This window comes from Oncorhynchus gorbuscha, linkage group LG05 (assembly GCF_021184085.1).
Source record: "Oncorhynchus gorbuscha isolate QuinsamMale2020 ecotype Even-year linkage group LG05, OgorEven_v1.0, whole genome shotgun sequence".
Classification (NCBI taxonomy): Eukaryota; Metazoa; Chordata; class Actinopteri; order Salmoniformes; family Salmonidae; genus Oncorhynchus; species Oncorhynchus gorbuscha.
Genome location: NC_060177.1, coordinates 36,294,781 through 36,321,626, shown reverse-complemented (window position 1 = coordinate 36,321,626; position 26,846 = coordinate 36,294,781). Strand labels below are relative to the sequence as shown.

Here is a 26,846-nt window from a genome sequence, read left to right as displayed (position 1 = left end):
TCACATTGTGAAATTTATAGCGCGCCTTTTACAGGGCTCTCCGACTGATATACTGTACAGGCGTACGTTCACAAATTACAAGGTCAACGTCTTCTGGCATGGAAAAAAAACTCAGGCCTAAATGATCGAGCATGAATATGTGTAGGAGACTATATGTGAGGGTGTCAGCTCACGTAAGACCTATGGCTATTATGGAGATGTGGAGTGTTGCATGGTGTACATTAGCACATACATGCTACATCAGACTCTAATCGAAAATGTCCTAATATGTCAAGGGACGGCGTAAAGATTTTTTTCAAAGGGGTGCAGGATTTTTTAAAAGCCTTCATAGTTTTGTTTCTGCTTATAATTTCAGACATTTAGGTGGCTACTTATTACTCAACTTGGCCTCGCTAGATTTTTAGGGACCGGGGCGAAAATCTTAACACGGGAATGAATAATCCCACACAAAAGGACATCAGTTTAACTGCTTTTGTTTTTTAATTTTTACCTTTATTTAACCAGGCAAGTCAGTTAAGAACAAATTCTTATTTTCAATGACGGCCTGGGAACAGTGGGTTACCTGCCTGTTCAGGGGCAGAGCGACAGATTTGTACCTTGTCAGCTCGGGGGTATGAACTCACATCCTTCCGGTTACTAGTCCAACACTCTAACCACTAGGCTACCCTGCCGCCCGAGGAAATGAAGGCTGTGACAACGATCCAACGTGCTTCTGATAATATTTCAGTTAGTTTTGGATGCATAATGTTATGTATCTTCCCCTTCCCCCAGGAGGCTGAAAATATTTGGCATGGGTCCCCAGATCCTCAAAACGTTCTACAGCTGCACCATCGAGAGCATCCTGATCGGTTGCGTCATCGCCTGGTATGTCAACTGCTCGGCATTCAACCGTAAGGCGCTACAGAGAGTAGTGCATACGGCCCAGTACATCACTGGGGCCAAGTTTCCTGGCATCCAGGACGTCGCTACTAGCCCCCCCCCCTTTGTTATTACACTGCTGCTTCTCACTATCTATTATTTATGAATAGTCACCCCTACCTACAGTACATGTACAAATTTCCTCAATTACCTCGACTAACATGTACCCCCGCACATTGACTTGGTACCCCTTGTATATAGCATTGTTATTGTTGTTGTGTTACTTTTTAAAATCTATTTGTTGGTTAAGGGCTTGTAAAAAAGCATTCCACGTTAAGGTCTACACCTGTTGTATTTGATTTGATTACATATTTCTCCACTCCTGTTCCCGAGAAAAAATTGACATTTGCAAGAAATACTTAATTTTGATAATTTGTTCAAGTTCATTTTATATTTGACATGTGAGAGGTTGGCCTACAGTCATTGTCCAGTTCAGGCCAGTTCATTTAACCCATCTTAAATTCAAAGATGCGGTAGACCATGGGGTGCTGCCGCACCTGCTACACCCCTACTTCCGCCATCGCTTAATTGAAACTACTAGAGATAGCACCCTTTTTTCAGTTTTCGCCTAAAATGACATACCCAAATCTAACTGCCTGTATCAATATTCTTGGTACCATTTGAAAGGAAACACTTTGTGTGAATTGAATGAAAATAATATAACACATTAGATCTGGTAGAAGAAAATACCACTGTCATGTTTTGTCTTATATTGTCTTGTCATTATGCTTTCCCTTCTGTTCGTTTCCCCCTGCTGGTCTTATTAGGTTCGTTCCCTTTTTTCTATCCCTCTCTCTCCCCCTCCCTCTCTCTCCTCTCTCTATCGTTCCGTTCCTGCTCCCAGCTGTTCCTCATTCTCCTACTCACTCATTTAGTCTTTTCACACCTGTCCCCTATTTTGTCCTCTGATTAGAGTCCCTATTTCTCCCCTTGTTTTCCGCTTCTGTCCTTGTCGGATCCTTGTAATATGTTCGCTGTGCTGTGTCATTGTCTCGCCCTGTCGTGTCTTGTCTCCTTCAGATGCTGCGTGTGAGCAGGTGTCTAAGTCTGCTACGGTCGGTGCCTTCCCGAGGCAACCAGCAGTCAATGGTCGAGTCTCCAGTCTGTCCTCGTCACTACGAGTGGATTTAAGTTTTTTCATGTTTTGTTTTCGTCTTTTATTGTCCAGGAGTATTACGTTTGCCATTTACTGGAATAAAGACTCTGTTTTCGCCAAGTCGCTTTTGGGTCCTCATTCACCTGCATAACAGAAGGATCCGACCAAGAATGGACCCAGCGACTACGGATTCTCGTAACACTGCCGTCGAGATCCAGGGAGCTATGCTCGGCAGACACGAGCAGGAATTGTCTGCTGCTCGACATGCCGTTGAGACCCTGGCCGCTCAGGTTTCCGACCTCTCTGGACAGTTCCAGAGTCTTCGTCTCGTGCCACCAGCTACTTCCTGGTCTGCCGAGTCTCCGGAACCTAGGGTTAATAACCCACCTTGTTACTCCGGGCAGCCCACTGAGTGCCGCTCCTTTCTCACCCAGTGTGATATTGTGTTCTCTCTCCAACCCAACACATACTCAAGAGAGAGAGCTCGGGTTGCTTACGTCATATCACTCCTTACTGGCCGGGCTCGAGAGTGGGGCACAGCTATCTGGGAGGCAAGGGCTGATTGTTCTAACAATTACCTGAACTTTAAAGAGGAGATGATACGGGTTTTTGATCGTTCAGTTTTTGGTAGGGAGGCTTCTAGGGCCCTGGCTTCCCTATGTCAAGGTGATCGATCCATAACGGATTACTCTATAGAGTTTCGCACTCTTGCTGCCTCTAGTGACTGGAACGAGCCGGCGCTGCTCGCTCGTTTTCTGGAGGGACTCCACGCAGAGGTTAAGGATGAGATTCTCTCCCGGGAGGTTCCTTCCAGTGTGGACTCTTTGATTGCACTCGCCATCCGCATAGAACGACGGGTAGATCTTCGTCACCGAGCTCGTGGAAGAGAGCTCGCGTTAACGGTGTTTCCCCTCTCCGCATCGCAACCATCTCCTTCCTCCGGCTCAGAGACTGAGCCCATGCAGCTGGGAGGTATTCACATCTCGACTAAGGAGAGGGAACGGAGGATCACCAACCGCCTGTGCCTCTATTGCGGATTTGCAAAACATTTTGTCAATTCATGTCCAGTAAAAGCCAGAGCTCATCAGTAAGCGGAGGGCTACTGGTGAGCGCTACTACTCAGGTCTCTCCATCAAGATCCTGTACTACTATGTCGGTCCATCTACGCTGGACCGGTTCGGCTGCTTCATGCAGTGCCTTGATAGACTCTGGGGCTGAGGGTTGTTTTAAGGACGAAGCTTGGGCTCGGAAACATGACATTCCTCTCAGACAGTTAGGGAAGCCCACGCCCATGTTCGCCTTAGATGGTAGTCATCTCCCCAGTATCAGATATGAGACACTACCTTTAACCCTCACAATATCTGGTAACCACAGTGAGACTATTTCCTTTTTGATTTTTCGTTCACCTTTTACACCTGTTGTTTTGGGTCATCCCTGGCTAGTATGTCATAATCCTTCTATTAATTGGTCTAGTAATTCTATCCTATCCTGGAACGTTTCTTGTCATGTGAAGTGTTTAATGTCTGCTATCCCTCCTGTTTCTTCTGTCCCCTCTTCTCAGGAGGAACCTGGTTATTTGACAGGAGTGCCGGAGGAATATCATGATCTGCGCACGGTCTTCAGTCGGTCCAGAGCCAACTCCCTTCCTCCTCACCGGTCGTATGATTGTAGTATTGATCTCCTTCCGGGGACCACTCCCCCTCGGGGTAGACTATACTCTCTGTCGGCTCCCGAACGTAAGGCTCTCGAGGATTATTTGTCTGTTTCTCTTGACGCCGGCACCGTAGTGCCTTCTTCCTCTCCTGCCGGGGCGGGGTTTTTTTTTGTTAAGAAGAAAGACGGTACTCTGCGCCCCTGCGTGGATTATCGAGGGCTGAATGACATAACGGTTAAGAATCGTTATCCGCTTCCCCTTATGTCATCAGCCTTAGATTCTGCAGGGAGCCAGGTTCTTTACTAAATTGGACCTTCGTAATGCTTACCATCTCGTGCGTATCAGAGAGGGGGACGAGTGGAAAACGGCGTTTAACACTCCGTTAGGGCATTTTGAGTACCGGGTTTTGCCGTTTGGTCTCGCTAATGCTCCAGCTGTTTTTCAGGCATTAGTTAATGATGTACTGAGAGACATGCTGAACATCTTTGTTTTTGTCTACCTTGACGATATCCTGATTTTTTCACCGTCACTCGAGATTCATGTTCAGCACGTTCGACGTGTACTCCAGCGCCTTTTAGAGAATTGTCTCTACGTGAAGGCTGAGAAGTGCGCCTTTCATGTCTCCTCCGTCACTTTTCTCGGTTCTGTTATTTCCGCTGAAGGCATTCAGATGGATCCCGCTAAGGTCCAGGCTGTCAGTGATTGGCCCGTTCCAAGGTCACGTGTCGAGTTGCAGCGCTTTCTAGGTTTCGCCAATTTCTATCGGCGTTTCATTCGTAATTTTGGTCAAGTTGCTGCCCCTCTCACAGCTCTTACTTCTGTCAAGACGTGCTTTAAGTGGTCCGGTTCCGCCCAGGGAGCTTTTGATTTCCTCAAGAAGCGTTTTACGTCCGCTCCTATCCTCATTACTCCTGACGTCACTAAACAATTCATTGTCGAGGTTGACGCTTCAGAGGTGGGCGTGGGAGCCATTCTATCCCAGCGCTTCCAGTCTGACGATAAGGTTCATCCTTGCGCTTATTTTTCTCATCGCCTGTCGCCATCGGAACGCAACTATGATGTGGGTAACCGCGAACTGCTCGCCATCCGCTTAGCCCTAGGCGAATGGCGACAGTGGTTGGAGGGGGCGACCGTTCCTTTTGTCGTTTGGACTGACCATAAGAACCTTGAGTACATCCGTTCTGCCAAACGACTTAATGCACGTCAAGCTCGTTGGGCGTTGTTTTTCGCTTGTTTCGAGTTTGTGATTTCTTATCGCCCGGGTAATAAGAACACCAAGCCTGATGCCTTATCCCGTCTCTTTAGTTCTTCTGTGGCTTCTACTGATCCCGAGGGGATTCCTCCTTATGGGCGTGTTGTCGGGTTGACAGTCTGGGGAATTGAGAGACAGATTAAGCAAGCACTCACTCATACTGCGTCGCCGCGCGCTTGTCCTAGTAACCTTCTTTTCGTTCCTGTTTCTACTCGTCTGGCTGTTCTTCAGTGGGCTCACTCTGCCAAGTTAGCTGGCCATCCCGGCGTTCGAGGTACTCTTGCTTCTATTCGCCAGCGCTTTTGGTGGCCTACTCAGGAGCGTGACACGCGCCGTTTCGTGGCTGCTTGTTCGGACTGCGCGCAGACTAAGTCAGGTAACTCTCCTCCTGCCGGTCGTCTCAGACCGCTTCCCATTCCTTCTCGACCATGGTCTCACATCGCCTTAGACTTCATTACCGGTCTGCCTTCGTCTGCGGGGAAGACTGTGATTCTTACGGTTGTCGATAGGTTCTCTAAGGCGGCACATTTCATTCCCCTCGCTAAGCTTCCTTCCGCTAAGGAGACGGCACAAATCATCATCGAGAATGTGTTCAGAATTCATGGCCTCCCGTTAGACGCCGTTTCAGACAGAGGTCCGCAATTCACGTCACAGTTTTGGAGGGAGTTCTGTCGTTTGATTGGTGCTTCCGTCAGCCTCTCTTCCGGTTTTCATCCCCAGTCTAACGGTCAAGCAGAAAGGGCCAATCAGACGATTGATCGCATACTACGCAGCCTTTCTTTTAGAAACCCTGCGTCTTGGGCAGAACAGCTCCCCTGGGCAGAATACGCTCACAACTCGCTTCCTTCGTCTGCTACCGGGCTATCCCCGTTTCAGAGTAGTCTGGGTTACCAGCCTCCTCTGCTCTCGTCCCAGCTCGCCGAGTCCAGCGTTCCCTCCGCTCAGGCGTTTGTCCAACGTTGTGAGCGCACCTGGAGGAGGGTGAGGTCTGCACTTTGCCGTTACAGGGCGCAGACTGTGAGAGCCGCCAATAAACGTAGGATTAAGAGTCCTAGGTATTGTCGCGGCCAGAGAGTGTGGCTTTCCACTCGTAACCTTCCCCTTACGACAGCTTCTCGTAAGTTGACTCCGCGGTTCATTGGTCCGTTCCGTGTCTCCCAGGTCGTCAATCCTGTCGCTGTGCGACTGCTTCTTCCGCGACATCTTCGTCGCGTCCATCCTGTCTTCCATGTCTCCTGTGTCAAGCCCTTTCTTCGCACCCCGTTCGTCTTCCCCCGTCCTTGTCGAGGGCGCACCTATTTACAAGGTACGTAGGATTATGGACATGCGTTCTCGGGGACGTAGTCACCAGTACTTAGTGGATTGGGAGGGTTACGGTCCTGAGGAGAGGAGTTGGGTTCCATCTCGGGACGTGCTGGACCGTTCGCTGATTGATGATTTCCTCCGTTGCCGCCAGGATTCCTCCTCGAGTGCGCCAGGAGGCGCTCGTGAGTGGGGGGATACTGTCATGTTTTGTCTTATATTGTCTTGTCATTATGCTTTCCCTTCTGTTCGTTTCCCCCTGCTGGTCTTATTAGGTTCGTTCCCTTTTTTCTATCCCTCTCTCTCCCCCTCCCTCTCTCTCCTCTCTCTATCGTTCCGTTCCTGCTCCCAGCTGTTCCTCATTCTCCTACTCACTCATTTAGTCTTTTCACACCTGTCCCCTATTTTGTCCTCTGATTAGAGTCCCTATTTCTCCCCTTGTTTTCCGCTTCTGTCCTTGTCGGATCCTTGTATTATGTTCGCTGTGCTGTGTCATTGTCTCGCCCTGTCGTGTCTTGTCTCCTTCAGATGCTGCGTGTGAGCAGGTGTCTAAGTCTGCTATGGTCGGTGCCTTCCCGAGGCAACCTGCAGTCAATGGTCGAGTCTCCAGTCTGTCCTCGTCACTACGAGTGGATTTAAGTTTTTTCATGTTTTGTTTTCGTCTTTTATTGTCCAGGAGTATTACGTTTGCCATTTACTGGAATAAAGACTCTGTTTTCGCCAAGTCGCTTTTGGGTCCTCATTCACCTGCATAACAACCACCATCTTTGAAATGCAACAGAGAGGTCCCAGTTCTAGCCATCACTCTGTTTGTAATTCTGATGGTGTCCACAAGAGGGCAGCAGTGTAAAGCGAACTACATGTATGAGTGAACTACATGACATTTAGTGTGAAGTCACCCAGGTACATTTGGGCAAATCGTGAAGGAGACATTTGCATTCATATTAAATGTTTCTGCAAGAATATCGCCAAATCTGTATACTTGGACTATGATTGAGCTTTTTCAGCATTAGTAGCCATATTATAAGTTCAACATTTGCAAAACATCCAGTTTTCATAACTCTGAATATTCTTATAATTTTTGCCCAAAAGGAAAAGGCATGCTGTTGCACAAGGTTAGCAAATACATTTTACGACAGATACAGGGTTTCCGGATACTCCTGTAAAGCCCAGCTCATTGGCTATCTAGCTAGCTTTGTTTGACCCCAATTGGTGCATATTTGACAAAGTTAGTCGATCAAGTGAAGACGCCCGCGTCATTGGCGTGCCATGAAGGCGTCGCTCTTTGACAAAATTTGGTGTCATATAGGATATACTACACCCCTATTGATATAGTGAAGACTGGTTACGTTCTAGGATCTCTGAGGAATACATACAAATGTGATTTGACTGGTTGAAACAACTTTTAGGGTTAGATTTTCACAGATTCCTTTCTTTGCAAATTGAACAAGTGGAAATACAAAATCAATCGTGCATGCTATATGGACCTTTTCAGGATATGAAAAAGGATTTTATCTAACAAAACAACATTTCATGTTATCTCTGGGACCCTTTGGATGATAAATCAGAGTAAGATTTCAGAATGTAAGTACACATTTCACCTTCAGAGGTGAATTTATCAAACTTATCGCTGTGAAAAAAGTGTTTTGTTGTTAGGAGCTTTCCTCAAACAACAGCATGACATGTTTTTTTCCACTGTAATAGCTACTGTAAATGGAACAGTGCAGTTATATGAACAAGAATTCAAGAATTTCAGCCGATACAAACCATTTATATGTAAGTGTAAAACCGACATTTGTTGTTTCTCTAAAATCTGTGATCATGACACAAGGCGCTGCATGATTTACAACTGTCCCATTGACGGGACACCGATCCCTAAGAAGCTTTTAATATGTCCACCATACTGTTGTGGAACATGTTGTTTCTTATCTTCCCCTCCTCTTCTATAGAATCTTAGAAAAAAATCCTTTCTGTGGAAAAGGTTCTACATGGAACCCAAAAGGGGTTTTCAAAGGGTTATCCTATGGGGACAGCCAAAGAACCCTTTAAGGTTCAAGATAGCACTTTTTTAAAGAGTGTGTGACCTTTCTGAGTTGTCTAGTGTCTGAATGTATCCTGTATTTTCCTGCTCTTAGATCATACAGAAATGCTTACACCTGATTTCATGTTTCAACTGTCATTGGCATTATAAAGGTGTGTTTAACTGCACCTGTGTGAATGCACCTGTGTTGTGTTGATTATGTGACAAGGTTGGTTTACACCCTCCTTTGTAGTACATTTACATGTTGGGTGTTGCATCAGTAACATTGTGTAGAAGTGAAATACTCAAATTCAGAGTGCTGCTGAGATCACCCAATTGATCTGATCAAAGAAAAGAAGTAGTCTTATTTTGTATTTGTCTTCACATGGTAAGAAAACAGAGCAAGTACACTCAGGCTGAGGCCACAAAAAGACATAAAATACACATACGCATTCATCATTATCCATTTTTGTCTGTCAAAAGCTCAACTCACCTCAAACTTTTCAGTCAATATTGACTGAGAGCTTCAAGTTGCAAACGTACAAAGGCGGACATCTTGGCAGTGTTTTTGACAGGCAAGCATCTCTGTTGTCCATCATCCGTCAACAGAAAAACTATTGACTAAATAAATTTTGGGAGTAAACAAAATCTCTGTGGTTGTACTGTTGTCAAGTTGTCTCCAGGTTTCAGTGAGCGAGCAAGGACATTAACTGTTGTGCTATTGAAGGCATCACTGAGATGTAGCAATGCAACAAGTCAGCCTTTCGAATGAGGCATTGCAGAACTTTTGTTTTTGTGTGGATTTCTTGCAGAGCACAGTCATGGACAGAACTGTGATTCAGAACGAACCGTTTACACTGAAACCAAGGAATCAAGCAGAACACCATAGTCCCTGTGCCCAAGAACACTAAGGTAACCTCGTAGTGCTCTCACGTCTGTAGCCATGAAGAGCTTTGAAAGGCTGGTCAAGGCTCACACTAACACCATTATCTCTGAAACCCTAGACCATCTTCAATTTGATACCGCCCCAACAGATCCACAGATGATCCAATCTATATTGCGCTCAATACTGCCTTTTCCCACCTGGACAAAAGGAATACCTATGTGAGAATACTATTAATTGATTACAGTTCAGCTTTCAACACCATAGTGCCAAGGAACATGAGACTAAACAACTCCCTCTGCAACTGGATCCTGGACTTCCTGACGGGCCACCCCCAGGTGGTAAGGGTAGGTAACAACACATCTGCCTCTCTGATCCTCAACACGGGGGTCCCTTAGGGGTGTGTGCTCAGTCTCTTCCTGTACTCCCTGTTCACTTATGACTGCATTCCCAGGCACGACTCCAACACCATTATCAAGTTTGCCGATAACACAACAGTGTTAGACCTGATCAATGATGAGATAGCCTATAGGGAGGAGGTCAGAGATCTGGCCATGTGGTGCCAGTACAACAACCTCTTCCTCAAGACAAAGGAGATGATTGTGGACTACAGGAAAAGGAGGATTGAGCACGCCCCCATTCTCATCGACAGGGCTGTAGTAGAGTAGGTTGAGAGCTTCAAGTTCCTTGGTGTCCACATCACCAACAAACTCTCATGGTCCAAGCACACCAAGGCAGTCGTGAAGAGGGCATGACAAAGTATTTTTCCGCTCAGGAGACTGAAAAGATTTGGCATGGGTCCTCAGATCCTCAAAAGGTTCTACAGCTGCACCATCGAGAGCATATTGACTGGTTTCATCACTGCCTGGTATGGCAACTGCTCGGCCTCCGACCACAAGGCACTACAGAGGGTAGTGCATACGGCCCATTACATCACTGGGGCCAAGCTTCCTGCCATCCATGACCTCTATATCAGGCGGTGTCAGAGGAAGGCCCTAAAAATTGTCAAAAACTCCGGCCACACTAGTCATAGACAGTTCTCTCTTCTACCACATGGCACCGGAGCACCAAGTCTAGGTCCAAAAGGCTTCTTAACCTCTCTGGGATATGCGGGACGGTAGTGGCCAAAATCCAGTGAAAATGCAGAGCGCCAAATTCAAATAAATTACTATAAAAATCGAACTTTCATGAAATCACACATGCAAGATAGCAAATTAAAGCTACACCTTTTGTGAATCCAGCCAACATGTCAGATTTACAAAAGGCTTTTCGGCAAAAGCAAACAATGCTATTATCTGAGGATAGCAAGCACTATAGTAAACAAAGAGAGAGAAGCATATTTCAACCCTGCAGGCGTGATACAAAACGCAGAAATAAAAATATAATTCATGCCTTACCTTTGACGAGCTTCTTCGTTTGGCACTCCAATATGTCCCATAAACATCACAAATGGTCCTTTTGTTTGATTAATTCCGTTGATATATATCCAAAATGTCAATTTATTTGGCGCGTTTGATCCAGAAAAACACAGGTTCCAACTTGACTACAAAATATTTCAAAGGTTATCTCTTATCTCTTACCTGTAAACTTTGCCAAAACATTTCAAACTAGTTTAACTTTAGGTATGTTTTAACGTAAATAATCAATAAAATTGAAGATGGGATGATCTGTGTTCAATACAGGAGGAAAACAAACTGTAGCTAGCTTTCTGGTCACGAGCCTATATCTAAGAGTACACTTCAAGTGACCCTCGTTCAAGATGGCCGTACTTCTTCATTACACAAAGGAAAAACCTCAAACAATTTCTAAAGACTGTTGACATCCAGTGGAAGCGATGGGAACTGCAAGAAGGTCCCTTAGAAATCTGTATTCCCAATGAAAATCATTGAAAAGAGAGTGACCTCAAAAGAAAATCTGAATCGTTTGTCCTCAGGGTTCTGCCTACTAAATAAGTTATGTTATATACTCACAGGCATGATTCAAACAGTTTTAGAAACTTCAGAGTGTTTTCTATCCAAATCTAATCTTCTGGCGATGAGTAGCAGGCAGTTGAATTTGGGCATGCATTTCATCCGGATGTGAAAATACTGCCCCCTGTCACCAAGAAGTTTAACAGCTTCTACACCCAAGCCATAAGACTCCTGAACAGCTAATCAAAGGGCTACCCAGACCCCTCTTTTACGCTGCTGCTACTCTCTGTTTAACTCTCTGTTTATTTACCTATGCACAGTCACTTTAACACTACTGTACCTACATAGTACCTGAGTTACCCCGACTAACCGGTGCCTCCGCACATTGACTCTGTACAGGTACCCCCGGTATATAGCCTCGCTATTGTTATTTTACTGCTGCTGTTTAATTATTTGCTACTTTTATTTTATATTTTTTACTTTTCTTAGAACTGCATTGTTGGTTAAAGGCTTGTAAGTAAACATTTCACTCTAATACCTGTTGTATTCGATGCATGTGACAAATAAAATGTGATTTGGTTTGAAAATAATAAACAATATGATAGGATTATTCTTTAGATCCCCATGGACCGTTCTTAACATTCCTATCTTTTATGAATATTGTTCCAAAGTTCAAAGACTGTTCCAAAGTATCACAGGCATAAAGACTAGTATATAATTTCCTCATATCAAATGACGTTTGAAAAGAGAGGTAGTCATTGCTCCCTACACTAAATTACTCTGAAGAAGATGGTGGATACTGAAGTGCTTACAAACGGTTCAAAGCGGTCCTTTTCGAGACAATTGGACAGAGAAGATTATCAAACATTGCTAGTCAATAACATGGGGTTATTTTCATGCTGTAAACATCTCAGCTGTATACTGTATGCAATGAAGGCTTTGTTTCCTTTTATGCAGGCTATATAGATGCAATTTGAAAATGTCAATATATGTTTTTTTATTGGAGAATAATATGAGTGCAGGGAGTTAAAGACTATTAAGTGTTGAATTTGCCTCTTTGAAAGAATTGACCACTAAAGAAAGGCCACCGAAGGCTCACCGTTTGTTTCCGTGGGGAATATACAATAAGGGTGTGGGGTACATACGGTGGAGAGTAGAACCATTACAATAGCTGTCATCATTCGAGAGTGCTCTGAACACTATACGGGCAAAGTGACCCATATATATCGAATTGTGTCTATAAAAGAAGTCACAAAAGGGAAAATCTTCTACAGTATATCCAGAGATATCCAGGCAGGAGGGGAAAAAACCTGGCATCTTCAGGATACTCAAGCCAGTGATGCGTTCCTTTGCAACATGTACATTTAAAAAAATATATATAATAAGTAAATGTAACATACACCATCACAATAAACCCATTATTTATTTTAGGCAGGTCTATAGAAACATTGATGATACTGTATGAAGACAATGTATTTCAGAAGCACAGAATGAGTTGGCCTACTGTATGTTATCTGGCTATGCGTCATGCCGCACGCTGGAAGGATTGTTCATTTAGCGGACAAGATATTCTTATAAATCCCATGTCATTGTTTTATATTAGATGATTTGATAGTATGAAGCATAAAATAGAAAGGATATTTTTCCCATCCTGGAGCGCGTGTGCATGTGAAGTGGCTATGTTGGAGCATAAAAGTGATCATTAGAAACAGGTCCGATATGTTAGATTTAGAGTTATTTGACCATGCTAATTGTGAATGATACAAGCCTTAGAATGTTGTAGAAATCCAAACAAATATGGGCTGCGTGATGCGACTAAAGGCTTTTGATGATTTGAGAAAGTCACCCAAAAAATAACTTGCGCTCTGTTCCTTGCCTCCGACTGCACATGCTGTTCTCTCATCAAGTAATCATGTTTTTCACCCATTAGACTATTCTCAATGTAATCTTGTCTTTACTAAGATGTCAAATTTGTTTCGATTTAGAATGGCCTATTATCAAATTGTCAGGAACAGGAGCAGGAAAAGAAAAATACATGTCAGTCATATGCACCCGAATAGCGAATGGAGACAACTTTCCCGTTTGCTTTTCATTCAAGCGGAGGGACTACTCAGGTTATTTCACTCCACACATCAACCGCTGTTCGAGGAGCAATGCAGCCATTCATAAGCCATGGGCTCTCGAACCCTGTTCCTGCAGCTATCCAGTGCTTAATTTGGGAAACCAAGTTAAATCTGCTTGGGAACATCAATAGTAACATGTTTCCACAACTAAACATATTTTATTTAACTGTTGACAGCCCCTCTCTCTGGAAAGGAATGAAGGAGGGAGGGGAGGAGATGGAAATGCACGGTGGTGGGATATTCTGTAGCTAAATGTCATGTCAGTCTATTAACTATGAAAATATAAAAAATGCACTATTACTAGGCTATTCAAAATCAAATACAAATTCACTATAATTGTAGGCTAACTCTGTAAGCCGCACAAGCTGCACAATCAATGAACCAACAGCATTGCCTAGACCTATACCTTCTTTCCCAGACTCATGTTTGAAGCATAGCATAAGGTAACGAGTCCATAAGTATGCCTAATAATAGTCCACACTCAAAGGTCATTACTAGAATTTGTTTCATTTTTGGAGTAAAGGCTAGACCAATTCTGTACCAAAGACATATTAAATCAGTTTTTTTCTTTTCTGCCATGCATAATATAAGTATGCTATGTAATTGTATAAAGGCACCATCATCGGGCTTGGACTCATATATAGGCCTATGCTATGCATAAGCTCTAATAAAACCTAATAGGTTTTGAATTAATCATCCCCTTAGAAAGCGCTGTCCATTTCGATGTGTTAGGCTTTTTAACAACATCCCAAACAACCTTGTTTTCACTCAGTTTCAACCTGTTATTGAACTTCTTTCTTCAAATTCATCAATCAAAGTGAAGTGAGTTTTAAAAGCACATAGAGTTTTGATTATAAGTGTTTGATGTGATGTTCTATTGCATTTGCATTGATGTCAGAGTGGTTAGAGGGACAATAAAGCCCGGAGTACCAGGCCATTAGCGACACGATGGTCGTTAGTGAGTTGGGCACTACCAACGCATGTCCATAGTGCATATGAGGAGATTACCGTTGTCAACGGTCATGTGGAATTTTACTTGACTGCTGGTGTGGCAGTAATACGGTGACACCAACAGCCCTAGCCACCCCCATGTTTCACGGTAGGGATGGTGTTAGACAGGTGATGAGCTGTGCCTGGTTTTCTCCAGACATAGTGCTTTGCATTTAGGCCAAAGACCTCAATGTTTGTCTCATCAGACCATACAATCGTTTGCCTTATGCTCTCAGTCTTTCACATGAAAACTCCAGGCGTGCTGTCATGTGCCTTTTTCTCAGGAGTGGCTTATGTCTGGCCACTCTCCCATAAGGCATAGATTGGTGTAGAGTGCTGTAGAGACTGTTGTCCTTGTGGCAGTTTCTCCAGCTCAGCCAAAGAACTCTATCAGAGTGGTGATTGGGTTCTTGGTCACCTCATTGCTCAGTTTGGTTGGATGGCCAGCTCTTGTCAGAGTCTTGGTACTTCCATATTTTTTCCATTTCCCAATTTTGGAGACCACTGTGCTCTTGGAAACTTTCAACACTCTAGAAATTGTTTTATACCGTTCCCCAGATATATGCCTCATCACAATTATATCTCGAAGATCTACAGACAGTTCCTTGGGCTTTGTGGTATAGTTTCTGCTCTGACATGCTCAACTGTGGGATCCTATAGACAGGTGTGTTTTTTTCTAAATCATGTCTAAACAATTGATTTGGCCACGAGTGGACTCCCATCAAGTTGTAGTGACATCTCAATGATGATCAAAGGAAATTGGATGCACCTGAGCTCAATTTGGAGTGTCACAGCAAGAGGGTGTGAATACTTATGTAAATAAGATCCTGTCCAAAAACATGTTTAGACTTTGTCATTATGGGGTAATGTGTGTAGATGGGAAGTGGGGGGGGACTATATTTAATCAATGTTGAATTCAGGCTGTAATACAACAAAATGTGGAATACCGGTAAGTCAAGGGGTATGAATACTAACAGCTTCTTTCTATAATGACCAAATAAAATATATACCCTAATCACCAAATGATGAAAACATCAGTAGCCTAAACATCATTGTAAATGACAAGTAGCCTTGATAAATAGTGAAAATCATCACAAAAGCAATATGTGTCGATATGCCCATTATTGTTAGCTCATAAAATAGTCAGTTATTGTCAGATTGTGTTCACATTGTGTGCATCTTCATGTAATGTTGGATTTCATTTAGCTGTTATAGTTGACACAAATATTCACACCTTTCACTTGCTTGACACACTTTGACATACAGTACCTTAGTTTGGTTGTAGTGCGTAATAGTATCCAGTTCTCTCTTTATTGTCTCCATCATCTTGTCATTCTTCAGCACTGTTGCACAACCGCTGAGGGAGCTCCCAAATCACTTTGTTCATGATGCCGGCCAATGACGGCACCAAGAAATTGTCCATGGTGAAATTTCCAAGAAATTGTCCAAGGTGAAATTTCCAAGAAATTGTCCAAGGTGAAATTGCCAAGAAATTGTCCAAGGTGAAATTTCCAAAAATTGTCCAAGGTGAAATTTCAATGGTGACAATGTAAAGGTTCCACAAGCTTCATCACCACATTCTCCAACAGTCGCTCACCTGATTCCCGATGTGGATCTTTTCCCATATATTGAAAGTCCTTCAACATGTACAATTATGCACACTCTCACTGTAGCCTAGCGAGTAGACTGATAAGACTGTTTGGATTCTGTGGACTGTTATAGGGTACATACACCCCCCCCACCCCCATTTGGGTGGTGGAGCATTCTTGATACACACGGGAAACTGTTGAACGTGAAAACCCCAGCAGCGTTACGGTTCTTGACACTAACCGGTTCGCCTGGCACCTACTCCCATACCCCATTCAAAGGCACTTAAATCTTTTGTCTTTCCCATTCACTCTCTGGTACACATACACAATCCATGTTTCAACATCTCAAGACTTAAAAATCCGTCTTCAACTTGTCTCCTCTTCTTCATCTACACTGATTGACGTGGATTTAAAAGAGTGACATCAATAAGGGATCATCATCACACTTGGTCAGTCTATGTCATTAAAAGAGTTCTTAATATTTTGTATACTCAGTGTATGTGTGAAATTAGTTTTGGTTTAGGTTCAGTTTCGAGGCAAGTATCGGGGTGATTATCATCTGGGCACTGCACTTTCAACTGTCGGAAGGGGAAGGAGCAATGGGGGAAAAGATTTCAAAAAATAACATGACCTCCTAAAACTGGTTATAACTCCAGTTCTGTTTGTGATTACTAAGCTTCTAACACTGACAGTGTGTTATATATACTTATTTAGGAAATATCAAGAACAGAGGGCATGTAATGAAATATTAATACATGTTTTAAATTCAAGAGCAGTCAAAATGACTGCTTTAGCAGTTCTAGTGTTAAAGAGCAGATGAAATGTGTCCTGGAAATGCTCTTGTAACAACAGGTGAATCTATCTTTCGAGACGTCCCCACATGTTCTCACCAGACTGTTCCAACAACCTAATGAAACATTCTGGGAACATTTAAAGAGCACATTGAATGTCTTAAAGCGTTCTTGCAACATCAGGCAAATGTTTTATACAAACATGCTATAATCATCACCAAGAATGGACATTTGCCGCGACCTAATGAATGCTCTGAGAACTTTCACTGAACCAATTTTGGTTTGCTGGGAAAACATTACTGGTACATTGTGTTAACACATTACCTGGAAACCTAATTAATGGTTTTGAGACCTTATCATCCTAATGTTAGATAAAAACCCTCACTAGAACTGAATTAAAATCTTCAATCATGTTCTGGGAAAAAAAAAAAAATGTGTTTTTCTAGGAAGCAAAACATGAAAATGAGCCACACAATTGGAATGGTGTCTTCTTATCAGTTACAGTCAAATGCTATCATGTATGAATCACGTGAAGCATTAGCAATAAAGTATTTTTGTATTATTGGCTTATTGGCAAAGTCATCAATAACTACATTTATTGATTAAACCTATAGCTGACCTCAGCATCACCACTGCAAAGCTGAAAAAACATTGAAGTCAGTGAAGTGTCTGCCTCTTACTTTCTGTTGAAGTGAATGCCTTTGGTCAGGTCTTACACATGACTAAACAAGAACTGAAGACTGGAATTAAATCAAAAGTAGCCACTTGTCTGCTATATCGCCTGTGTTTAATTTTCTAAAGGCCATAATACTTTTTAGGTTGAAGATTTTGAAAAATAAGGTTGTTCTGGATGAGCATCCCTGAGTGATTTGGGGACAACGATTTCCAACCTGTGACACAATCCCCCACAAAAAGTCTATGCATCCTTGAGATTGAAATTGAACGGTCGAGAGGACCAACTGGACAATATATTCAAACAATTTGCTATTGGAAGCATTAAACTCAGCGGGGAGGATGGAGCCCTTTTCTAGCCACTGTCATTATTCTATCTGACAGAGCTTAAAAAATGACAGGTCTGAGGGATCAAATCTCGCATTTATGAAATGGTAATAGGAGGCACTGTGGCAGAAATGTCAACTGACATTTCTCGACCCAGCCCTCCAAACAAAAACCGAAAGGTCAGCCTATGTCCCCGTAAATGCCAATGATTATTACATGAATTCTTAGTTACAAAAAAAAGACACTTAAAAAGGTCAATTCTTCCAATTAGAATGGGATTATAATGTGTAGTTGTGTGTAAGCGTATAGTTTACTTTATGTGATAGACCTGTGGATTCTTTTCACTGCTGGGGGTTACATTTTATTGTAGATGGTTTATGATACCAGAGCTTGTAGTCTTGTCCAGGTCTCCTTTATCTCAATAGGTCTTCATGGATTGCATAAGGATTCATTTATATATTTAACACCTTATACTGGTTTATGTATACTACTTTCCAAGGAATTTGGCAATGCAGCATAGATCGGACAATATCTCAGAAAAGGTTTGACATTGGATAATGTATTTTTTGGTTGTTGGAAACGGATGCAACACATGACAAATTAGATTTATTTTTGGAAAGGGGCTTATTCACTTCGGGGATGTGACAACAGTGTAAATAATGTGTGGCATGTCAATGACAATAGGAGTTGACAAGACAGCACAAACAGATCTGGAACCTGCAACTTATCTGTCCAAAGCTGTACACATCATGAAACCAAAGGAAACCTTCCAGGGTGGTAAAAGAATAATGCACGTTGCACTGACTACAGTATAAGAGGGGAATGCAATTGTGCAAAAGCCTGTGAGTCCTCTGTGTACTGGCCATCCCTTCCATTGGGAACGTACTAATCGCAGACTCAATTAAGCCAAGTAGCCCCAGATAGGATCTTCTTTTCAGGGTGGACTGGAGCACCTGTTTACTCCTGGTCTGGTACCATAATAAAGCAGCCCCTTTCACTTTGCGCTTACCTTGAAAATTAAATCCTTTTTCCCGTACCGCAGCTCTTTCAGTTGAACCTGGATTTTTTTGGACTGCAAGTAGAAGATAAGAAAATAAATGTTAGCTTATTCAAATAGTGAAATTGGTTTTAGATCACGTAGAAGGATTTCGCCGGATGCAGCGGAGCACACCTTTGTGCGTGTTACTTGGGCAAAGCTCCGGCTCAAAGGAGGGACCTACAGAGAGCAAGAACATGTAAAATCTCCCATTCAGTGAACTGCAAAGCCCACACAATTATTCAGTCATGCACTGGCTACTTGCCCACTGTCTAAAGCCCTATTCCCACTCCCACTCCCACTCCACACAACCTCTACCACACATGCAGTTCCCTGGTAGCACCCCTCCCTTCTCATCTGGATGGCGACACACACTCACACATACAGGCACACACAGAGCTCAGACAGTCTGCAAAATACATGGCTTTCCCTGGCCTCCGACTTTAACTGCAGCACACGTGTGCACAAACACACACGGTGCCCAGCTATCCTTGACATTACACTACTATTGTTACACATCGGTAAGCTCATGGACGCACATGGGGGTTGGTTCCCTGGTGCTGGAGATTACAGTCAGTCCTCTTGGGGCCTTTGCACTAATAAGAGTTGAACAGGTGTTTTCGTCCTCCGGGAAAGTAACTTCTTTAAACAAAAGGTGGATAGCGTGAAAGGGCAGAAAGCCCTATTTTAAAAGAATACATAAAATGCACATGTTTTAAAAGACTACATAAAAGGTGAGAGTGAAATGAGGTAAGGGACAGATCAAATTTTACTGGGGGGGAGGTGTGGTCCAAAATAGTGAAACATTTATTTTTGCTTTATTTTTGGCACAGGGACACAGGGAAGGGTAATGCATTTTTCCCCCTGGTTTACTTTTACTCTTCTGCTCATATTTTCCCTATAAACAATGGCTTGACTTACCTTTGATATTACCCTAATAAAGATTAGATACGTTTGTGAAGGTTTGGTATGGTGTGGCTATTATTCAGCTTAAACTACTGCAGGCCTATGATATGAATATCATATAGTGAACACCTAAGCCTATTGGCCTTTGCATGCAATGCCCTCATACATTTAGTGCTAAAATCTTTGAGAACTGAACAGTGAGGTGGACAACTATTGTTTTAGGAAAGTAGCCTAAAACCCCTCCTAAAATATAGGCGCTAAAGTTTTGCATATGCTACATAGTACATTACATTTACATTTAAGTCATTTAGCAGACGCTCTTATCCAGAGCGACTTACAAATTGGTGCATTCACCTTATGACATAATTTTGTAATTTTGGCTGTTTTTATAGGACACGTAAATATGACTGATTTAGCCAACATCCCGTGTTTAGTGATGCTGCTGGCTGCGCCAGGTTGGATCTGAATGCATATGGATGTCCATTACATTTCTCAAATGTCCGGAAAATGTCAATATTCCCTCTCATGTTGTCCGGCGCCAAATTTTCCTAAAGGAAATTCTGATAAAAGGCATGTTGTTTTCATTAAGATTTTAGAATACTCACATGAAATTCTGTCGCCAATTGGATGGAATCGTAGCTATAGACACCCTAAAGACTCTGATAAGTGTGCAAGTCCAGTGTCACTTTGATTATGCCTGCACTTCATGGTTCACCAGCAGCCCCAAACATCTAAGCTACCAGCCAAACAAGCTTGTAAGAATTGTACTCTCCCCTCATACTCATCTGGAGGTTGAGCATGTTCTTCATCTCTATCTCTGTAATGTGTCTATCTACGTAATGGTATATGTATTTATGTATAGAATAGGGACCACAATAAGTCCCTGACTGTATTGTGCAATCCCGGTCACTTAAACTATCTTTGAGTATACAGTTAGAAGTTTAAATACACTTAGGTTTTTTTAACCACTACACAAATTTCTTGTTAACAAACTATAGTTTTGACAAGTCGGTTATGACATCTACTTTGCGCATGACATAAGTCATTTTTCCTACAATTGTTTACAGACAGATTATTTCACTTATAACTCACTGTATCACAATTCCAGTTGGTCAGAAGTTTACATACACTAAGTTGACTGTGCCTTTAAACAGCAAGGAAAATTCCAGAAAATTATGTCATGGCTTTACAAGATTCTGATAGGCTAATTGACATAATTTGAGTCAATTGGAGGTGAACCTGTGGATGTATTTCAAGGCCTACCTTCAAACTCAGTGCCTCTTTGCTTGACATCATGGGAAAAAAAAAAAAAGATTGGAGAGCTCCATAAGTCTGGATCATCCTTGGGAGCAATTTCCAAACACCTGAAGGTACCACATTCATCTGTACAAACTATAGTACGCAAGTATAAACACCATGGGACCACGCAGCCGTCATACCACTCAGGAAGGAGACGCGTTCTGTCTCCTAGAGATGAACGTACTTTGGTGGAAAAAGTGCAAATCAATCCCAGAACAACAGCAAATGACTATATCTATATCCACAGTAAAACGAGTCCTATATCAACATAACCTGAAAGGCCGCTCAGCAAGGAAGAAGCCACTGCTCCAAGACCGCCATAAAAAAGCCAAACTACGGTTTGCGACTACACATGGGGACAAAGATCGCACTTTTTGGTGAAATGTCCTCTGGTCTGATGAAACAAAAATAGAACTGATGGGCCATAATGACCATCATTTTGTTTGGAGGAAAAAAGGGGAGGCTTGCATGCCGAAGAACACCATCCCAACCATGAAGCAAGGGGGTGGCAGCATCATGTTGTGGGGGTGCTTTGCAGCAGGAGGGACTGGTGCACTTCACAAAATAGATGGCATCCTGAGGTAAGAAAATGATGTGGATATATTGACGCAACATCTCAAGACATCAGTCAGGAAGTTAAAGCTTGGTCGCAAATGGGTCTTCCAAATGGACAATGACCCCAAGCATACTTCCAAAGTTCTGAAAAAATGGCGTAAGGACAACAAAGTCAAGGTATTGGAGTGGCCATCACAAAACCCTGACCTCAATCCTATAGAAATTTTGTGGGTAGAACTGAAAAAGTGTGTGCGAGCAAGGAGGCCTACAAACCTGACTCAGTTACACCAGCTCTGTCAAGAGGAATGGGCCAAAGTTCAACTAGCTTATTGTGGGAAAGTTGTGGAAGGCTATCCGAAATGTTTGACCCAAGTTAACCAATTTAAAGGCAATGCTACCAAATACTATTTGAGTGTATGTAAACTTCTGACCCACTTGGAATGTGATGAAATAAATAAAAGCTGAAATAAATAATTATCTCTATTATTATGTGACATTTCACATTCTTAAAATAAAGTGGTGAACCTAACTGACCTAAGACAACTGTATGTGTATTTTTTTAAATGACAATTAAAATCAATCACTCAATCAATCCAAACTATACAGCGGAAAATTGACGAATGCAAAGAGACATCTGTTACAAAACACCAAAATGTCTAAAATACTGGGTAAGCCTACAAGGTAGGGATGTATTTTCTGTTTGTCGAGATTGACATTTATTGTGGTGTTGAAAATGCAAACAATGATATTGAAGTGCCCAAAGTCAGTATGCTTTGTTTGTTGGTTGTGTGGTACATTAGTACAGAAACCTGTTGATGGAAAATTCGTTGCCTATATTTTATATAATTATCAAAATCAAAATCTTGAAAATCGGATTTCCCCCTTGCTGATCATTGTCTGCAGCCGAATCTGATCGTAGTGTAATGAAACAGGCAGGGAGAGTGAGCTCGTCTGTGGTGGTCAAAATATCAACCTTCTGGCCAGTAGCCCTCCGTGGCATCGAATGTGCCACAAAATCATGCTGATGTGGCAAAGTTGATATCCATGTCTATAAACACAGGGTTGCAGTTACTGTTATTTGTTATCATAAACATTATTTTGAGTTAATTCTACGAGTGGGGAGGAATTTACATTTATTTGACAGTACAAGGGGAGGGTATTGTGAAAATATTTTTTACTTTGGGTAGAGGGGTGCAATTTCTTCTTATGACGCTTTGAGTTGGACCAGTCCCCCCCCCCCCCCACCCCCACCCTAGTACATTTCGATCTGTCCCTTAGCGTTTCATGTTTTGTCAGTTTGTTTAAAGTTTGTCAAAAGTTTGTCAAAAGTGAGTTGAAATGGTAACCCAAGGACAGTTAACTTTTCATTGGTCTTAGACTTGAGTGATTGTTATTAACAACCAATGTTGTTAATCCATTTTGTAACATGTCGAAGTGCATGCTCTGAGTTCATGTCCTGGTAATCCATCTGGCCCGCGGCCTTGTGAATGTTGACCTGTTTAAAGGTCTTGCTCACATTGGTTACGGGGAGCGTGATCACACAGTCGTCCGGAAGAGCTGGTGCTCTCATGCATGCTTCAGTGTTGCTTGCCTTGAAGCGAGCATAAAAGTAATTTAGCCTGTCTAGTAGGCTTGCGTCACTGGGAATGCTCAGCTGATTTTCCCTTTCTAGGCAGTAATAGTTTGCAAGCCCTGCCACATGTGAAGGGAAATCTTAACTCTACAGCATACAATAACATTCAAGACGATTCTGTGCTTCCAACTTTGTGGCAACAGTTTGGGGAAGTCCCTTTCCTGTTTCAGCATGACAATGCCCCCCGTGCACGAAGCGAAGTCCATACAGAAATGGTTTGTCGAGATCAATGTGGAAGAACTTGACTGGCCTGCACAGAGCCCTGGCCTCAACTTCATCAAACACCTTTGGGATGAATTGGTGCGCCGTGCACGACCTCAGTAATGCTTTTGTGGCTGAATGGAAGCAAGTCCCCACGGCAATGTTCCAACATCCAGTGGAAACCCTTCCCAGAAGAGTGGAGGCTGTTATAGCAGCAAAAGGGGATCAACTCCATATTAATGCCCATAATTTTGGAATGAGATGTTCGCCAAGCAGGTGTCCACATACTTTTGGTCATGTAGTGTACGATCAGCTGATTGGCCATTGAAAGTGTCCATTGACAGCAGGATCAAGATGATAGGAAGTGTACCGGTCAAGCTTTGAAGGGTTTTGGTTTCTCTTCAGTGAGTATGTTACTGAGGAAAGAAGTATATATGTCACACCTCCCTCAAATGACTGGAGAAGCTGCTGGGACTTGAAAAAATATAGACTTTTTGAATAGACGAAAATACACACAGGGAAAAGCCTAATTGCACACAACATATTGTGTTGCTTATCGTCAGCATCCTTGAAAAACCTTGTATGTCCATATTTGCCTATTTTTATCCTTTTTACATAGACTGAGCGTAATCATTCCCCTCCATGTGCTGTGAAAGTTTCATGACTGTAGGACCAATCAAAGCAATTCCAAAATATCACACTGCTTTTTCAATTGCTGAAAAGTGAACTGTACAAAGTTATCCAAGGCACCGCTGGTTGTTTTTGCTGGGTAGGCTGTTCTAAGGGGCTTGTGTGCAGGAGAGATTCAGCCACTTGGGATACTATTAAAGTTAAACAAAAAGTGATTATTCATTATTAAAAGCTAACGATTTTTGCCAGCCTTTATGACAAGCACTCTTATGAAGGCTGCAATGCCAAAATATATATATATATATTTTTTAAATAATATGCATGTAAAGTGAGGGACAGTCTAATCAATGAAGACTTGGGCCCCAATTCAATCCAACTGAATTATGACCTTTTTAATTTTTTAAAACCTGTTCATCGGTGTGATTGAAAGGGCTTACCTCTTCTGCATGGACATCACACAGTTTGTTGCCAGATAGCAGTTTATTTTTCAAGCTCTTGTTCTGCAAAAAATAATAATAAAAAGGTGGTATTAGTTAAGGGTTGATGAGAGAAAATCATTGATAACATTTAGTAATGGCTTGCACTGCTTTTCTGTTTCATCCGCAGCGACAAATGTAATTACATTAGACGCTCATACAAGCCAGTTTCGATTCATCAGGCCTAAGTATTGACTACAGAACACATTTACAACAGCAAATGCATTCATCAATGATCTAATTAGCTAATCCAGAGCCTATTCTTCAACCACTCTCTGTTTAACACATGCAGTACGAGAGTTACACGACTCAACATTGACTAATCACTCATGAACATGCAGCAATAGAAATGACTGATAGCATGAGAGAGACATATACAGGTGCACTATTGTACAACATTGTTCCTTCACTCACACAGATTCATCAGAACAACATGTGTAGGGACACAACTCAGAGCAGTGGTGCTGACTGACTGGCATGCAGTAAGAGGTAATAGGTGGCCTTACAAAGAACAAGTTTTCTGTACCAGGGAGTAGCCCTCTTCCTTAGAATTGCTACATATGTTGGTCATAGAAGTATAAAACATGTTGGTTCCAATTCTGGTTTTGGGAAACTGGTCAGAATTGAAGAAATTATGGATGGCTCTAAATACAGGGAATTCTTGCTGGAAACCTTTTTCAGTCTTACAGAAATTTGAGACTGGGACAGAGGTTCACCTTCCAGCAGGACAATGATCATACTGCTAAAGCAACACTCGAGTGATTTAAGGGGAAACATTTAAATGTCTTGGAATGGCCTAGTCGAAGCCCAGACTTCAATCCAATTGAGAATCTGTGGTATCATAAAGATTGCTGTACACCAGCGGAACCTATCCAAATTGAAGGAGCTGGAGCAGTTTTGTCTTGAAGAATGGGCAAAAATCCCAGTGGCTAGATGTGCCAAGCTTATAGAGACATACCCCCAAGAGATTTGCAGCTGTAACTGCTGCAAAAGGTGGCTCTAAAAAGTATTGACTTTGTGGGGTGAATAGTTATGCATGCTCAAGTTTTTTTATCTTCTTGTTTGTTTCACAATAAAACATGTTTTGTATCTTCAAAGTGGTAGGCATGTTGTGTAAATCAAATGATATAAACCCCCCCAAAATAAATTTATTCCAGGTTCTAAGGCGAACAAAATAGGAAAAATGTCAAGAAGGGTGAATACTTTCGCAAGCCACTGTATCACTTTTTCATTTATTTTACTATCTCTCTCCCGCTTTTCTCTTTCTCTATGAAACACACACACACACACACTCTCTCTCTCTTACACACAGAATTAATGAGGTGGAATGACAGCGCTATGTGATTCAATGAGCTAGAATTGGCCGGGATTCCAGTCCAGACACTTACGCCTCCTCTCCTCTCTAAAGAAAGGGTACTGTGGCTGGGAGAAATGGCAGCTGTCATACAAGGTGACGTGTGCCTGCCTGAGAACAGACCCACAGTGAAATTTTGATCCAGTAGAGCTCATATGTCATGGAGTATTATGCTAAATGAGATCCAGTGAACCGCAAATGTCATAATATATTATGAACCAAGTGTTGCCATATTGGGAACCATGCATGAACTGTATGATAAAAAAGTGTGCGAGACATTACTGATTATGATCATACTTTCCTCTATATTTATTGTTCGCACTTACGCGAACAATATCATTTTATTTGTATGTATCCTTTTTTTCCCTCGCTGTATTAATAAAATTAATACATATTTTTGTTTGACCTTTTAAGCTGTTCAGTGTGCTTATGTATTGGTCATCAAGCAAGCAATGCAGCATGACTATTGTAAAGCACAACTAAGACATAACATTAATAAGTTCAAATTATTCTGACAATTTTGTGAATGGAGGGGTAGATAGAGGACCACCTTATTTTCTTCCTCTTCAGTATATTAAAGGGATACTTCAGGATTTTGGCAAGGAGGCCCTTTATCTACTTCCACAGAGTAAGATGAACTTGCTGATACCACTTTTATGTCTCTGTGTACAGTTTGAAGGAAGTTGCTCACTAGCGTTAGCTCAATTGCTAAATAGCATTAGTGCAATGACTGGAAGTCTATGGTAAATGCTAGCATGCTAGTCGATTGCACTAACGCTAGTTAGCATTGGCATGGAAAACTACCTCTAACTTCCTTCATACTGGATGCAGAGAATTGAAAATGGTATCCATGAGTTCTGACTCTCTGGAAGTAGATAAAGGGCTTCATTGCCAAAATGCCAAAGTATCCCTTTAAGGTTTCAAACACAGTATGACAAATTCTGTGATGAGATTTGACATTTGGACTTATATATTATAATTTTCTACAACAACAAAGTTTGAAGGTCAGGGAATCCAGGCTAATCAGCAAAATAATGCTGCGGAAATGCCTCGAGGTATCTCTCTCGAACTTGTTAAAGTTGCAGGTGCAGATGCTCGCTAGAGGATGATTGGATGAGACACGTGTCACCCTCATCTAAACGGTCACCAATAAAAGCATCTGGCAGACCATACTAAACTTCCATTTACCCCTCAGGACTCTTCATACACTGTTTCCTCCTGTCAGAGTG

The 26,846-nt window shown here is 42.3% G+C and overlaps 1 protein-coding gene across 4 annotated transcripts in view; it reads right to left on the bottom strand.

The window, feature by feature from the left end:
• The window catches only part of LOC124035102 (leucine zipper protein 2-like), a 175,470-nt gene that overhangs the window by 25,413 nt on the left and 123,211 nt on the right, over window positions 1–26,846 (bottom strand). For all 4 annotated transcript variants that reach the window (XM_046348525.1, XM_046348524.1, XM_046348522.1 and 1 more), the window contains exons 6-7: window positions 24,225–24,287; window positions 18,537–18,599 (exon numbers count right to left, since the gene is read on the bottom strand). In XM_046348525.1, coding sequence (XP_046204481.1) covers window positions 18,537–18,599; window positions 24,225–24,287 — 126 coding nt within the window. The remainder of the gene's footprint in view (window positions 1–18,536; window positions 18,600–24,224; window positions 24,288–26,846) is intronic.